General features: G+C 57.1%; 1 protein-coding gene across 1 annotated transcript; it reads right to left on the bottom strand.

Moving 5' to 3' along the window:
- Positions 1-7,193: 7,193 nt before the first annotated feature.
- On the bottom strand, positions 7,194-8,474 carry LOC124514393 (translation initiation factor IF-2-like). Its single transcript, XM_047082381.1, has 2 exons — positions 7,931-8,474; positions 7,194-7,792 (listed from the first exon to the last, which is right to left on the bottom strand). Exons 1-2 carry the CDS (start codon positions 8,472-8,474, stop codon positions 7,194-7,196), a joined length of 1,143 nt encoding a protein of 380 aa, XP_046938337.1.
- Between the last annotated feature and the right edge of the window lie 6,767 nt (positions 8,475-15,241).

Genomic DNA, 15,241 nt, shown 5'->3' on the forward strand with positions numbered 1-15,241 from the left:
GCTTGAAGAATTGCACTTCATTTCTTTATCCAACACTCTGGCGGTGGGAACACACCAGTGGAAAAAAGCATGATCCTTATCCTCTTGGAGATGATAAATCGTGGGAAGAGATACACCACACAATTTGACAAATAACTCTTTAATAATCATTTTGATTAGGTTGATAGTGCTTCAAAGAAAAAGTCCAGAGGGCTGACAGACAATATGTAACCAGGAGCCCAAGGAAGTCTTCTTGGAAGTGATATGTAAGCTGAATCCTGAGGAAATTAGCTCAGAAAAGGACTGGTTGAGGTGCATTTCTACCCGCCCCCCCCCAGCACCCGCAGGGGAAAACAGCACATGCAAAGGCCCAGAGGGGAGGTGGAGCAGAGACAGAGGGACAGATGAGAAGATTTGCTAAAAGCTCAAGACCAATGAGGGATAGACCTGGGTCAGAGCCCAAGGCTAGCTGACCCCAGGGCCTTTGCTTGTGCCTCCCCAACATGAGGGCAGGTTGCTGCTGACAGAAAACAGCACTGGGAGCTTCCTGTAGTATTTTCCTTCTTTGTCCTCCTTGGATTTTGGAGATAAGCATGAGAAATTAACAACAAATTAACATCACTGGTTCTAACCGGGAATGTTAAAGAAAATTAAGTCCTCTATTAAAGCAGTTTAACAACCCATTCTTTGAAGGTTCTGATAAAAACAAGTCAAGAAGATAAACGTTCAAGAGCAATCTGGTGCCGTATGCAGTCATTCTTCGCTGCCGGTCAAAATCCTTGTTTCCACGAACTTAACAGAATGCCTCTTCTTACTTCCCTTGAATATTTTCTTACAGGTCAGGCTTTTTCTTTTTCTGAGACTCCAGCATCACAGGTGTCTGAGGCCTTGCATGGAGGTAACGCAAATTACCTCTGAGGAAAAGTCAAGTTCACACCGCCCACCCTCCTGCCTGGGTAAGGGATGGTCTGACAGGGCCTTGCCAGCCTGAAGAGCTCATTTCCTAGGTTGGGTCCTGACGGTGGCTTGAACACAGGCTCGGGCTCAACCTCCTGGCGTGAGGCATAGCACATAAGATGCTTCCGTGTTCCCCAGACACCGCTCCACTTCCCAAAGGGAACCTCTTAGCTCAAGCCATCTTCAAGATTCAAGCAGAATGCTCAGCCCCTGTGTGTGTCCACAGGTCCGTTTCTGGAAGGAAGGAGCAAGCTCCAAGCCGAGTCAGTGAGTGGAGTCAGGAGGAGACAAGAGGACAAAGGTAGAGGGGGACCAGCTTCCAGGATTCGATCCAGACAGGAAGGGCGGGAAGGACAGGCAAGAGCAGGAGCCCTGTCGGGGACCAAAGCCACAACCTGAGGCCGGTCAGTGCACAAGCCCCCGGACCTGCGAGCCAGGGTGCACAGAGGGACCCTAGGCCAGATGCCACGGGCCCTGTTCCGTGAGGACCCGCATCCCTCAGGGGGGTGGAGAAGAGACACACAGCATCTCCTGGGGCTGGGGGTAGATAGAGTTTCGAACCACCGCAGGGTGAAATGATTAGCACAAGTATGGGATCCAGAACCTAGAACCACAGGATATTTGGGTTCGTTTTTCTCCTCGTGCTAGAAGAGATCTGAGAGGAGGGAGGCGAAGAAATGCCAAGGTTCCGGGCAGAGAAAGCAGGACAGACTGAGTTAGACACCAGGTAGGGGCATCTGACCATCCAAGTGACAGCATCGTGGCATGAACTCCCAAAGGACCGGAATGTAGAAAGACCTGCCCAGACTGGTGAGGCCCAATCAGAGGGGCCCAGCTTCCCTGAGTTTGACGGCCCTTCCTTCTAGCAAAAGATTTTCCGTGGTGGCTGTACCTGTAGTATATGTTGATGATAAGGTCGTGATAAGTTTAAAGATGCTTTTCAATGACTTTGTGTCTCATTTATTGCAAATCATCTGCGGGCATTGAAAAGGTACACATACAAGGCAGCACCATCTCTGAAGCCTTCCGGCCCGCCTCTAACAAACAAGCAAACAAACACATCAAAAGTTGAACGGAACCTATTCAGACTTTAGAGACAGGAAATAAGGGAAAGAGGAACACATCAGCTGACAAACATACAGCCAACAGAACGGAGCGGCCAACCTGCTGTGGCCAGTAATCACGGGCACAAAAAAGCCACCGGTGGGCATGGAGGGATATACTCTAGATTTAAAAAAAATTAAGAGACATAACGACCAAATGTCAGAGGCGGAACTTGTCTGAGTCCTGAGGAGACAAACCATCTGTAAACAGACAACTTTGAAACTGTCATAGACATTTGATTAGAATGGAAACATTAATTTCAGTAGTTGAGATGATCACACGGTGGTTATGTAAGAAAAGGTCCACGTGAGGGGCGCCTGGGTGGCTCGATCAGTGGAGCGTCAGACTTCAGCCCAGGTCATGATCTCACGGTTTGTGGGTTCGAGCCCCACGTTGGGCTTTGCATTGACAGTATGGAGCCTGCTCTGGATTCTCTATCTCCCTCGCTCTCTGCCCCCTCCCACTCATTCTCTTTCTCTGTCTCTGTCTCTGTCTCTCTGAAAAATAAACATAAAAAAATTTTTTTAAACGTCCATGTGTTTCCAACAGCGGCGCACTGATAAATGTTGAACCGCCGACTCTCTGGGGTGGAGAATTGTAGGGGAGCCCAGTTTTGTAGTGTTTGCTGATTTCTGGGGTGTAGATCTCCCACGTGGCAGATTTCAGGCTACCGGCATGACATCACGGAACGCGGAATTGAAAAGAGATGCCCACGATCGGCTCTGAGCAGCCAGAACCAGCCGGCCCCAGCACGCCGCTGGCTTTAGAGACCTACACTGAGGTGTTCAGGTGACGCGACAAGATAGCTGCAATGTGTTTTGAAATAACTCAGTAAAGAAAAAGAGAAACAAAAAAAGAGTAGATGAAGCAAATGGAACCAAGTTTCGGTCATGATACATACCTGGGGGTTTACGATACTATTACTTCCTTCCGTTGTATATATTTGAACATTTTCATAATAAATAAAAATGTTAAGCTACGATCATCTTACATGTAGGCAGGAGAGGTTTATTCCCAGAATTCTAGGTGTGCACATTGATTCCTGGACCCCGACCCTAACTCCACAGCCCCGGGGGTCTGAAGATAAAGGGTGGGACGCATAGGCATTGACACCACGTGCCTAAGTCCTTCTATCAGGTCATAACTAGGGTTTCTCCATAGACCCAGAGCTTGGCTGCGGTGGAAAGAGAGCCCCAAAAGAGGAAAGTGACAGAGGTCCTCACTGGGAGTCCTGGCTGTATCATCGTCTAACACTGTGACCTTGGTAACTCATCCCAACTCTCTTGAGCCTCTATTTCCTCGCTGGCCAAATAAGGGTGTTAATAAGGATTCAGTGCACTACGTAGGGGGTTGCAGGGACATGAATGAGCCATTAAAGATGTAGAGAGGTCACCCTTCTTCACCAGAGAATGTGGGTACCCCTGTTGCCAAACCTCCCCACTTTTCAAGAGAAGCTGGGGATCCCAATCTATGAAACCTCCCAATCTCGACATGTTGTCAACAGATTACATACACTTGGTCCCAGTGGCGGACCAAGCAAAACACCTGCAGATCATTCGAGTGTGTCTTTGGGCTTAAACCAGGGAGCAGGATGAAGCGCCTTACTCGACACTCAGCGAAGCTGAGCCCCAGGCTTAGAATTCCTCACACACGTCCCATTGATTCTTCACAGGATCTCTTATGACTCCCACTGCACAGATGAAGAAACTGAGGCTCGGATTAGGGAAGAGATCTGGCAGGGCTGGGAGCACATACAGGCTTCCCGAGAACCTGACGGTCCATTTTACCCCCTCTCTAGATTCCTAGAAGGGAATTTAGGGAGCAAATGGCAGGCCCAGAGAGGGGCAGGGAGGTGCCGGGGGCCCCACAAACGCGCGTGGCTGGCTGAGACTGATCAGGTATCCTGCCCCTTCTTGGTCAGGGCACCATGTGGACAGCTCAGAGGAGACAGCTGTGTAGATCCGTCTAGCCAAGCTCGAGCTGGTGCAGGCCGTGGGGTCAGCAGAGGAACCCTCTGCTTTTTACCTCCCTGATCAATGCATGCATAGGTTTAAAAATGTCCTAGACCCCAAGACGAGACCCTCAGTTTTTCCACCTCGAAAATCTGGGGAGCTGGACTGGAAATCCTACTCACCTGTTGACCAGACACTCTGTTACTGGATGCTTCTAAGATCGAGCTGGAGAACAGCCAACCACGTTGCTTCAGACCCATTCACCGAGACCTGGCAATACTTTAGACGTGCTGTATGTGATTCTTTCTGATTAAAAACTTGGCCAGGTTTCCCTCCCTTGGTGAATTTTCTAGTAAGGAAAGATAACTCACTCCAAAACCGGACCACATGGAGAGTTAAAGAATTGTTCTCTTCAACCAAAGAAAAGGAAACGCCTAAGGTGTAGTCAGTGGGCGATTCCATCCCCAGATCACCTGGGTCCAAACCCTGGCTGTGCCACTTCCTAACCGTGGAACTGTAGGGAGTCCGTCGGATCCCTCTGTGCCTCGGTTTCTCCATATGTAACACAAGAGTGCCTCCGTCATAGGGTTGTTGATACATCTTAAAGCACTTTAGGCAGCCCCTGGGCCTCACCACCCATAAATGGGAATAGCGGTTTCTACATCCAAGGCTGTGGCCACAATTAAATGAGTTACTACTATAAGCAAAGCCTCTGTGGTGCAGTGGCTGTCATATCAGAAGCACCAGATACATGTTCACTATTATTATCACGTGCGATTATACGTGAAAGAGCTATATTGATGATTGAACTTTCTCAGTCACTTGTATGTAAATCCTCACCACTGGGCTGTTCTTAAAAGTTAGAAGAGCATTTCCTCAAAGAGACTTTCACATTAAGACTTTCCACTGACTCAGACCAGAGGACTCCTCCTCTCCCTTATCACAGTCAGGGCGGGCCTTTCTGGCCACGGGCCTCCGTTCCCACCCTCCCCGGCTCAGCTCCTTCCAGCTCCTAGGACTCACACTCACTGCTTCGTGCGTGTCTCCCGGCAGCCCCAGGAGAAGGTGAGGCGGGTAAATGTTGTCCCCACCTGACAGACACAGACACTGGGGGGTGCCAGCCCCTCCCCCAACGGTCAGGGGGCATGCGCTGCAGGACAGAGACTCAAGCCCAAACACCCGAGCCCAGGCACACGACATGACTCTGGACCCCGGAGTCACTTTCCTTGGGCAGGTCATTTACTTCTCTAACTGCCATTTCCTCACCTGTAAAATGGGGCAATAGCAGCACCTACTTCCTAGATTTGCTCTAAGGATTGAACAAGTGACACCATGTAAAGCACTTAGAACGACGAGGTAGGTGAGCACTCAACATTTTAGCAGAACAAGGCATGCTAGTTTGCCAGGCACGGTCCTGCTTCCTGTGAGAGTCTTGAGCACTCTTAAGCATGTCTGGGTTTGGAAGGAACACATATGACCACCCTAAAATAGTTTGTCTGTTGCTGTTTATAGAACAATAATTATTCTTTTTTAATGTTTATTTATTTGAGAGAGAGAGAGAGTGTGTGTGTGTGTGCAGGTAAGGGGCAGAGAAAGAGGGAGAGAGAGAAAATCCCAAGCAGGCTCTGTGCCCTCAGCACAGAGACTGACACAAGGCTCAGTCTCACGAATCGTGAGATCACGACCTGAGCGGAGATCAAGAGGCAGACACTTAACCGACTGAGCCCCCCAGGCACCCCAGCAATAATTACTTATTCCTATTTCCCACTCTACCACGCTGAGACTTCAGGAAGCACTTCTGTTGGCTCAAAATGGTTCAGTAATTCAGTTCCGCCCTTAGGTAAGAGCGGATCCTGCCCTGGGGACCCTGAAACTCTGGTCCTCCGGCCAAGCTCTCATCACAGGGAGAAGAGATCAGGGGCCCAAAGAATATGCCCACTTGGAGCCTGTGCCCCCTTCTCTAGATCATACTCTAGGTACCCAGGCCTCTGGGATTCCCTGCCCAGACAGCCCCAAGCCCACTCCAGCACCTGGGTGGGTCTCTTCCCCAGGTCCACCCCATGAGGACAGACCCCCACCACAGGCACGCCCAGCCCCCTGGGCCTGAGGGGTGGCCAAGGAGCAGCTCTCTGCAGGGAGAGGAGGTGTGGCCTGGGCTTGCACGTGCAGGCTGAGTTGTTCACATGTGCGGGGCAGACCAAAGGCAGATGTGGGAAAGAAGGGGTCTCCTCTCCCTGCACCACCGTGCCCCTCACAGGGTCCGAGGAGTCTGAGAATTCTCCATTCAAAGCTGGCCTTCCAGGTTGCTAGGGAAGTGTACTTGTCAAGGTAGGAGAATAGGACATATTTTATTTCACATTTTGTTAGCTTGATTTATAACTTGCAAATATTTAGACACATGGTACGTGAGCCTTCATCTGTACTCCTGCTCAGCCCCACAAATCCCCGCCACCTTCCGCCTACTCTCAGCACCAAATGTTTACCGAGCCCGTCCTCGTGCTGAGCCCCGGAGACTCCATGGAGTGGAGGGCACCAGTCCCAGCATCCAAACAGGACCATCCACGTGACAGCAAGCCTCACGCTCCTAAAACAGTAAGAGCACAGGGTCAGAGGGGAGGGCGTAGGCCTGGTCTGTGGCTCTGTCCCCAGCTCCTAGCGATGTGATTTTTCTCTGGGCCTTGGTTCTCCCATTTAGACAAGAAGTCCCCCCAGCTCTCAGTAACCGTGGGACGCAAGCTGAGGCAGGGTGAGGGACACAGAATCAGATGCGAGACCTAGAGAGGGCATGAGCTAGAGATGGGCGAGTAAGGCTTACGAGTTAGCGTGCTGTGGAACTGAGCACTCTGCCCCAGCAAGGTACAGGCTGCAGCCCATGCCCCTTCATTCATTCATTCCACGGAACGCTTCAGACACCCACGCTGTGCCGGGCACTGAGCTGTCTGAATCTGCCAGATAGGAGAGGATGAATCAAACAAGCGCACAGAAAACCAAAGCGCAAAGCAAGACTTGGCGAGTGTGCTAAAGAGAGACACCCACCCCCCACCCCCCACCCCGAGTTTCTCCTATCCTCGCAGTCTCCAGCTCTTCTTCTCTCACGATCTTCTCTCTCACCCTTCTTTCTCGGGTGAGAAAACAGAGGCCCACAGAGGTTAAGGGGCTTGGTCAAGACCCTGCCGCTTAGGGCGCGCCCAGAACTTGAGGCTAGCCAGAAACGAGGTTTCGGATTCCCGCAGTCTCCGGCCACTGTCGCAAGCTGCCCGAAGCTCGAGAGGCCCCGTCCAGCTCCCGGAAGGCTGGAGGGAGGTGAGCGCCAGGGAAAGGCTGGGCCAGAGGACGAGCCGGCCGGGAGGCGGGGAGGGGCCTGGCGGGGGGCGGCCGGGTGGCTCCGGACTCCCGGGTGCGCAGCCCCGGGCGCCCGGAGCGCAAGCGGCTGGGTGCGCGCCAGGGGCCGCCGCGCTCGGGTCGGTCCGCCGCGCTCGGGCTGGGGTCGGGCTCCGAGGCGCCGGCGGGGGGCGAGGCGGGGCGGCCAGGGCGGTGCTGCAGTGCCCGAAGCGGCGGGCTGGGGGAGCTGTGCCCGCCTGTCCCCAAGGCCGGGGCTGGGACCGGGCAGCTGGGTCGCCGCGCCTCTAGCCCGGCCGCGCTAGGCGGCGCGCAGCCAGCCGTGCCCGGAGCGCGCTCCGGCCCTAAGTCCTCCGGGGGCGCCCGGCCGGGGAGGCCCCCGGAGAAGCCCAGTCCCGCGGGCCAGGGCGGCCGCCGCCGCCGCCGCTCCGGCCCGCCCCCGGGGGGGGTGTCCCGGGCCGCTGGGCCCGCCCAGGTAACCCCATCCTCGGCCCGCCCCTGGCCCGCCCCCCCGGCCGCCCGCCCGCCCGCCCGCCTCCGCCGCCGCCGCCGCCGCCGCCGCCGCCGCCGCCGCATCCCGGCTCTGGGGCGGCGCTGACAGTCTGGTCCGCGCCGGGCAGCGGGCGCAGCAGCCGGCAGGGCTGACGGCAGGCACGGAGGCAGAGCCCCGCCGCGCGCGCCCCGGCCCGCGCCCCGGCGCCGCGCCCCAGCCCGCCCGCGGGGCGCCCACCTGCCGCCCCGACGGGAGGCCCCCCGCGGCCGCAGCCGCTGCCCGGGGCCGGGCGCCCGCGGCGGCACCATGAGTCCCCGCTCGTGCCTGCGTTCGCTGCGCCTCCTGGTCTTCGCTGTCTTCTCGGCCGCCGCGAGCAACTGGCTGTAAGTCGGGCCGGGACCCGGCTGGGCCGGGCGGGGCGGGGCGGGGCAGGCCCCGGGGGCAGCGGCCGGTGCCAGGCGGCGCGGGGCAGCGGGCGCGGGGGCGCCCGGCAGGTGTCTCGGCCGCGGGACGCGAGGCTCGCTCGCCCTCTCCGCTGCCGCCGCCGCCGCCGCCGCCGCCGCCGCCGCCGCCGCCTGGGCCTCCCTCTGGGCACCGCTCCTGCCCGGGTGCGGCTCCCAGCCCAGAGGCGGCAGGGGTGGTGGCGGCATCCGCACCCATAGGCGGCCTGGGGCGCCCGAGAGCGCGAGGGTACGAGCGCGGGGCGGCGGCCGGGGTGGGGCGCCAGGCTCCGAGCGCAGACCGGGCTCGGCTGACAGGTCGCCGGGGAAGCCCGTTACGGGGTAGGAGTCTGGGTCCTAATAGCAGGTTAATCCCGAGCAGTCCAGGAGCGAGCTCCCCGCGCCGAGGTGCGCCGAACTGCGGGCTGGGCTGGAGGCGTGCAGGGACCTGTTTCTGCTTGCGGGGCGGGAGCCAGGGGTAGAAAGAGGGAAGGGACCGGGACACCCAGCCTCAGAGAGCCTGCGGCTGGAGGTGGCCGGCCTTTTTCTCCCTGGGGCAGGAAGAAACTCCGTCCAGCCCTTGAATTCAGAAGACAACAGCCCAGCACCTCTCTGTGTTTCTACCTAAGGAGGAGGGTGGCCGGGGGGTGACCGCTGGTGGTCTGTTTCTCTGTTGCTGGGCCTGGCTCAGGTGACTCCCTGGGAAGGGACAGAGGGCTCACTGAGGGGTCTCAGGTGGAGGAGGCGGGGGTTCTAAAGGGATGAGCTTTGGTGAGTAGATGAACAGGGAAGGGAGAAGACTCCGGAGCCCTTCTTCATCCCCCCATCAGTGACGGTTCCCCTGGCCCCAGGCTTAACTCTGGCCCCAGTTCCTTCTGCCCAGAGGTCTGCCCCCATGGGCTGTGGGCAGCCAGATCTGAAAAGCATGAGGTGGGAAGGGGGATGGCCAACAGGGTAGCCGGGGTTTCCATGGAGACAGCGGGAGAGGAAAAAATTCCCTCTGCATCAAGACTAAAGAACAAATATCTCCCATGAAATTGCCCCGAGTGTCCAATGGCTGTTGCTATGAGGTCATTGCGGCCAGCCGGAGCCCTGCAGGCTGGAAGGAGTGTGTTCGTTGGGGTCAGAGCCACCCAGGGCTTGGGGGACCGAGGTGATGTGGAATTCTCCCAGCTGTTGGGAGAGCGAGCGACTCCAAGGCAGCCCGAAGTGGCTGCACAGCTTTTGTTTTTCTTGGAGACTTAATTTGATTAACACTTCAGGGGCAGTGGCAAAGCTACAGGAACCAGGGCACTCTCACCTCCTCCCGTTCCCCCCCACGGGCCAGCCTCCTGAGTGGGGACTAGGTCGCAGAGACGAGGAGGAGGGAAGCTGATTTGGAACCGGGGGTTCTGGGGTCCCCAGAGCTGACCCTTGAAAGCAGGGGTTCAGAGCCAGGGTCTCCAAAGTGAGCGTGAGCATCAGAAGAACAAGAACTGGGGCTGGCCCACCCAGTGCCAAGGGCTACGAAGAGGAGGACAACAAAGTGGCAGTTCCAGAATCGGACCCAGGCCTTCAGGGAAGAGAGCAGCATCCATAGGGAAAAGTCCCTCAAGAGCATCCAGTGTTTGAGCTCCTTTTACAGATGAGGAAACTGAGGCCCCAGGAGGGGAAGCTACTTGCCCAAACTCAGAGAACTGAACCCAGGTGCTGCTTCCCAGGCCTTGACATACCCCTTCCCTGAAGCCGTCCCAAGGTTGAGCCAGTGTGGCCCAGGTGGTGTCACCAGCCACCCTCAGCCACGTCCAAACCCAAAATCCCAGCCAGGGAGGCAGTCCCAGCTTTGGGTCGCGCAAAACCATGGGGGAATTCCAACAACTCCCGCGAGTGGGGGCGGGGTGAGGAGGGGCGGCCTGGAGGGAGAAGAGAGGTTGGCAAACCTGTTCTCTGCGGTGGTGATGGCTCAGGTTGCCACGAAGCAGGTCTCTGGATGACCCAGCTCGCTCCTGCTCCACCCCGGGCTCTGAGCCAAGGGTCTCTGCACAGCCCAAGACGGAAAGCATAAGGGGCTTCCCGGGACCCCTACCAAACCAGAGGGGCAGTGATGGAGAAGAGATCTCTGGGCACATTCCAAGACGGGGTCATTCGTCTTGTATTTATCAACCTCCATCCCTGAGACAGGGACTGAGCCCACTCACAGCCTGGTCTCCAAGGACCTTGGGGTCTAGAAAGACGGGACAGAAGCAAAAACACGAATGGGTGGGGCAGCGTGCATGCTAGTGCCATCAGAGGAAAGGTTCCGTGCGAGCTGGAGGGGACTTGGCCTGGAGGTGGCAGAATCACGACAATAGTAGTAATCAGTATTGTAATAGCTCCCAGCGCATTATCTAAATCCTGACAACATCTGAATCTCGTTCCACAGATGGGAAGACTGGGGATCACAGAGGTCACTGCCCAAAGTCACCTAGTTAGTAAATGGCAGGGGCACCTGACCCAAAAGCTGCCTTTAGAAGGAAGAGCTGTGGGCAGGCAGATGTCCACCCAGGCAGGGTGGCTGGCACTATCTTTTTCAAGTGTAAGTCACGGTGGAGGTCTGGTCCCCAGGGGGCGGCTGGCAATGTTCTCAGAGGGGCAAAGCCTGGGTGTCTGTTCCCGTTCAAGTACCTGGAGTCAGGCTTTAGTCCAGGGTCGGCTGGCTGGCCGGTTGCGAGAGACGATGCTGTCTGTTGTCTCAGAAGGGCGGTGGCCTGCCGGGGAGGCCAGGTGTCCCACTGCGTGCAGCTGTCGGGCAGGACGGAGCCTGGAGCTGGGAGGGCTCCCCAGCCTGAGGCCCGGGCAAGCCCAGAGAAGCTGAAAGCTGCCGATCAGACTCATGTCTGGCACCCCGGGCGAGCCGGCAGCTTGTGGCAGCTCCCACCGCCGAGGGAGGGATGGATAGATGAAAACAGTCCGTCGGCGAAAGGCCTGGCTCTGTCTCTGAAAGATGGGCTCCGAAACGGCCCTGAAAGTTCCCTCTGACACTGGGCGTGCTGGGAGTTGAGAGTCCGGGGTTCCAGTCCCGGCTCTGCCTCCCAAGCTGGCTGGTTCTGGGTGGGCCTCTCCTGCCCTCTGGGCCACAGTCCTCGGCGGATAGCTCTGAACTCCAAATGAAAGTACTGGGAAGAGTCAGGGAATAGCTTGGCGAGGGCTTCGTTATTGTGGATTTCCTGAAGAAAGGGCAGTGGTGCACCGGCCTGGGGCCCCAGCAGAGGCCCACCAGACGAAGGTGGGGGGGGCCGTTCCACACTCAGAGATAGTCCAACAGAGTGGCTAAGAACCAGGTCTCCAAGACAGCCCGCAGGTCCATCCCAGGTCTGCCGCTGACCGGCTGAGTGATGACAGACAGGTTACTTAACCTCAAGTTCCTCGTCTGTATATAAGTGGCACCCACTCTTGGACGGTAGTGAGGCAAGTGTGAGCTCGTGCACATAGCACACCGAGCGCAGTGCCAGGCACGCTTGCGCTGGGAATGGCCGGCATGGCTGCTGCTGGAGGTGGAGGGCGGCTGTTGGTGCGATGGGGGAGTCGTGTCCTTGTTTATAGGGACGATGGAGAGAATGAGCCTTCAGCCTGCTGCTCGCAAGCCCTGTTTACCCCAGACTGCTCTGTCGGGATCCTGTGCTCTTACACGGGTCACACAGGTAGGATCATCGGCTGCCGCCTCCCTGCTCTTCAACCAGGGCTCCTGCAAGAGCCTCACAAAGCCAGGGAGGTCCGGCCCGGCTCACAGGCAAATCCTGGTGGCCAGAGGAGTTGTGTCTGGGAGCGCCCTTCAGGGCGGCTGGGGGAAGCATCTCACCCTCACTGCATCTGACTCCCCACGGGTGTGCATCTCTGGTCCAAGCTCCCGTGTGCCTATTTGCCCAGCAAGGGGGGGCCACAGCCGGTGACCTCCTTGACCATGAGCAGACTGAGGCCTGACACTCTGGGTGCAACTCGCTGGGCCAGGTGTGGGCAGAGCCAGTCCCACAGGTGAAGGTGTGTGGCACATCTCCCCCAGGAAGAGCCTCCCGATCCCCAGCTATAAAGGATCCCTCCCTCCCTTCTAGATAGTAAACCCCCCTCCTTGGTGCTCCTCCCCTGAGTCTGGGCGTCCCATCAATCACTCATGCATCCACAGCCCTTTATAGTTTATGCCAGGATTTCCCAAACTGCACCGATGTTCAACAGCATCCCTGGCTTCTCCTACTAGATGCCAGTAGCATATCCCCAGGTGCTCTAGACATAGCCAAATGTCCCCTTGGGGGGCAAGATTACCCCCCATTGAGAATCAGTGGTTTATGAAGCACTTTCACACCCATGACCCTATTAGAACCGTGTAACCTCTCCCTTGCCACTTTTGGAACAAGGGGTCTGTATTCTTTTCAATCTCGCTTCAGAGGCCCAGAGGTGCAGCTGCTTCCCCAAGGACATTCTGCAAATCAGAATCAGGACTTGAGCTTGACGTGCTCTCGCATGTCCCCATCTCCTGGTTTTTATCCCCCTGCCTATAGGACAGTTTCGTACTGTATGTAACTACAGTCCAGTAGGGTGGCTTTGTACTTCTACGAGGTTATAAAACCTGAATGTCAAGTGTGCTTAGGTGCTCAGTCAATATCTGATGGGTGAAAAGGGGAAAGGCTTGTTCGCTCCAGAGGGCTGTAAGTTTTTGTCAAATGGTGCCCGATCTTAGAGACCTCGAGTAGGAGGGAAGCTCCACTGTACCCCCCTGAGTCTCAGGTGATGCTAAGATGGGCCAACGTGAGTGTCAGGGAGTGTGGCTGTCTGTCACCCAGCAGATCTGCTACTCTGGCCCCCGTAGCTCCCCTGCCAGGGTGCACCCCCCCCCCAGATCCTGCCTAAGCCCTTTCTCCCCCTCACCCTCCGTGGCAGAGCCCGAAGACCAGGCTCTGCCTGAGGGGTTTACTCAGGCGGCAGTCATCACCCAGCTGTCTGCTATGGCTTGACTTTCTTCCCTCAGCCTGGGATTAGCAATTGAGCAACTCAGCAAGCATCTGACAAGACAGTGTTCCCCAAACCTGTTGAAACTCGCCCAACTCGGGCCCTGTGGGTGCGTTTGCAAAGCTGAGCATTTACGACAAGCCTCCTTTTCTTGTTCTTCCCTCTGGGAAGAAGGGCTTGGCCTGAGCCAACTGGGCACAGGGTTGGCCAGGGAGCCACGGACGGGGGTGACAGCTGCCCCTCCGGCCCCTCCAGTCACCCCCACTGCAAACCAGCTTGCCAGAGCCGCTGCCGTTTGCTCAGCAAACTCAGCTGGAAGGCAAAGCCACGACCCCATGGTTGCGGTCCAGATGGCCTCAGGAGTTGCCAGGTTTTATCTCTGAGTCCTGAACTGCGTCTTCTGTGATCCAGCCAAACCCAGGGGAAGGCTCGCTCCCTGCTGTGACCCCCACCGGCTCCCCCTTTCCCCATCCAAGCCCCTCCCCACCTCCCCCATCTCCTGGCAAACTTTAAACCAAACTACGTTCTAAAAGTTCCCCTGACCAAGTCACAAACCCCACCGTGGAGGGGACCTGGTCTGAGCAGAGAGGGGAGGAAGGTGGGTAGGAGGAGGGAGGCATGTGCTCAAGGAGGGAAGGAACCTCCCAACAGCTAGCAGCTCACAGCTCACAAGGGAACTTTGGAGAGGCCCATTAGAAGCAGCGGGAAATTTCTGCTGAGACTCCAGGGGCCTCTTCCTGCTGTGACTCCTGGATGGTTCTTTCAGACCCTATTTCTCACTCTGTTCACACACGGGACCTATCATGGCAGGACTGGGTTCCAGGAACTCTTCCTCAAGGGCTGGTAACAGCAGGGCATTCCTCTCGAGTCGGGGTCCTGGCGGTCCTGGCACGCCAGGGAATCGAGGGCCAAGTCACGGCCATCAGAATTTGAAGGGTCCCAGGAGATTACCCATTCAACCCTTGCAGGGACCCTGAACCTCCGAGCAGGGGCATGCCTGGAAAGCCCCATTCAGTCATGGCAAATGCTTGCTTGTCAAGACTCGCCCCACCAGGCACTGTGGTGGGCTCTTGGGGCCACAGAGCACCTTAGTGATAGAGGTGGAACTGCATCCCAGGTCTCCTGACTGTCTTCCCAGGACTTTCCCTGCAGCCCCACACCCTAGCCTGTCATCCTCTATGGAGGTTATGAGCGACTGGAGCGAGGAAGGAACCGAAGTTGTCCTAGCTGCCTTGTTGGGATGGGGGCGCGGGTTTGGCCACAGACTCTCCGGGAAACGGTGCCTTCAGAAGGGATCTGCCAAAGCCAAGGAAGTCACTAGCAACCTGGAGCCACCAGAGCATGAGCCCCACTCTAGGAAGCCAGCTCCTGCCCTGGACAGCTCAGCTGGGGTTTCAGCCACCCCTCCTCGCTCCCACCCCCTGGGCTCCCTCAGCCGAGCTAGAGAGGATGAACGCTTCAGTGGCTACAAAGGCGAGAGAGGCACTCGGGGGACAAGCGTCGGGTGGGTCTTTGCAAGGGAGAAGCTCTCTTCTGGCAAACAGGAGGCAAGGCAAGGTCAGGAAGTGCCCTAACTTTGATGCCCACTCACCCCCACAATCACACCTGCCCTGCGGAGAGAAGGAAAATTCCTACCTTCTGGTGCAGCTCTGGGGCCATCCAGCTAAGGTCTGAGTGGCTACTTGCCGGCCCTGAGTCAGCCACCGGCTCCCCAGGAACAAATACTGTGAGATGGTGAGTGGGAGGGGGGCTCCCACTCAGGAAGCCCTCAGGAATGAAATGTAGGAGCTGGGCTACCAGGTGTGGGAAAGCAATGGAAACTGGGAAGTGAAAAGACAAAAACAGGGGCTGCTGAGGCTTCTGAGGATGGAGAGCAAAGGAAGCGAGGGGTCCCAGGAGACAGGAGGAGGGGGAATAGTGCCCCGAGGTACAGGCGTAGGGACTTGGGCTCCAGGAAAGGCCATCATCGCCCCCCCCCCCCAAGCTGAGGAAAGGCACTTGGGACAAAGAGAACTTGA

This window comes from Lynx rufus, unplaced genomic scaffold (genome assembly GCF_022079265.1).
Source record: "Lynx rufus isolate CCGP_SWC_20201006 ecotype Redwood Valley unplaced genomic scaffold, mLynRuf1.p SCAF_2, whole genome shotgun sequence".
In the NCBI taxonomy this organism is placed as follows: Eukaryota; Metazoa; Chordata; class Mammalia; order Carnivora; family Felidae; genus Lynx; species Lynx rufus.

Bases quoted from the DNA above. Each gene is read 5' to 3' on its own strand.
- LOC124514393 (XM_047082381.1), bottom strand. From the start codon at position 8,474: ATGCCGCCACCACCCCTGCCGCCTCTGGGCTGGGAGCCGCACCCGGGC. The intron at 7,793-7,930 runs GTCAGCGCCGCC...GGGCGGGCCCAG, and splicing joins TGCCCGGCGCGGACCAGACT to CGGCCCGGGACACCCCCCCC.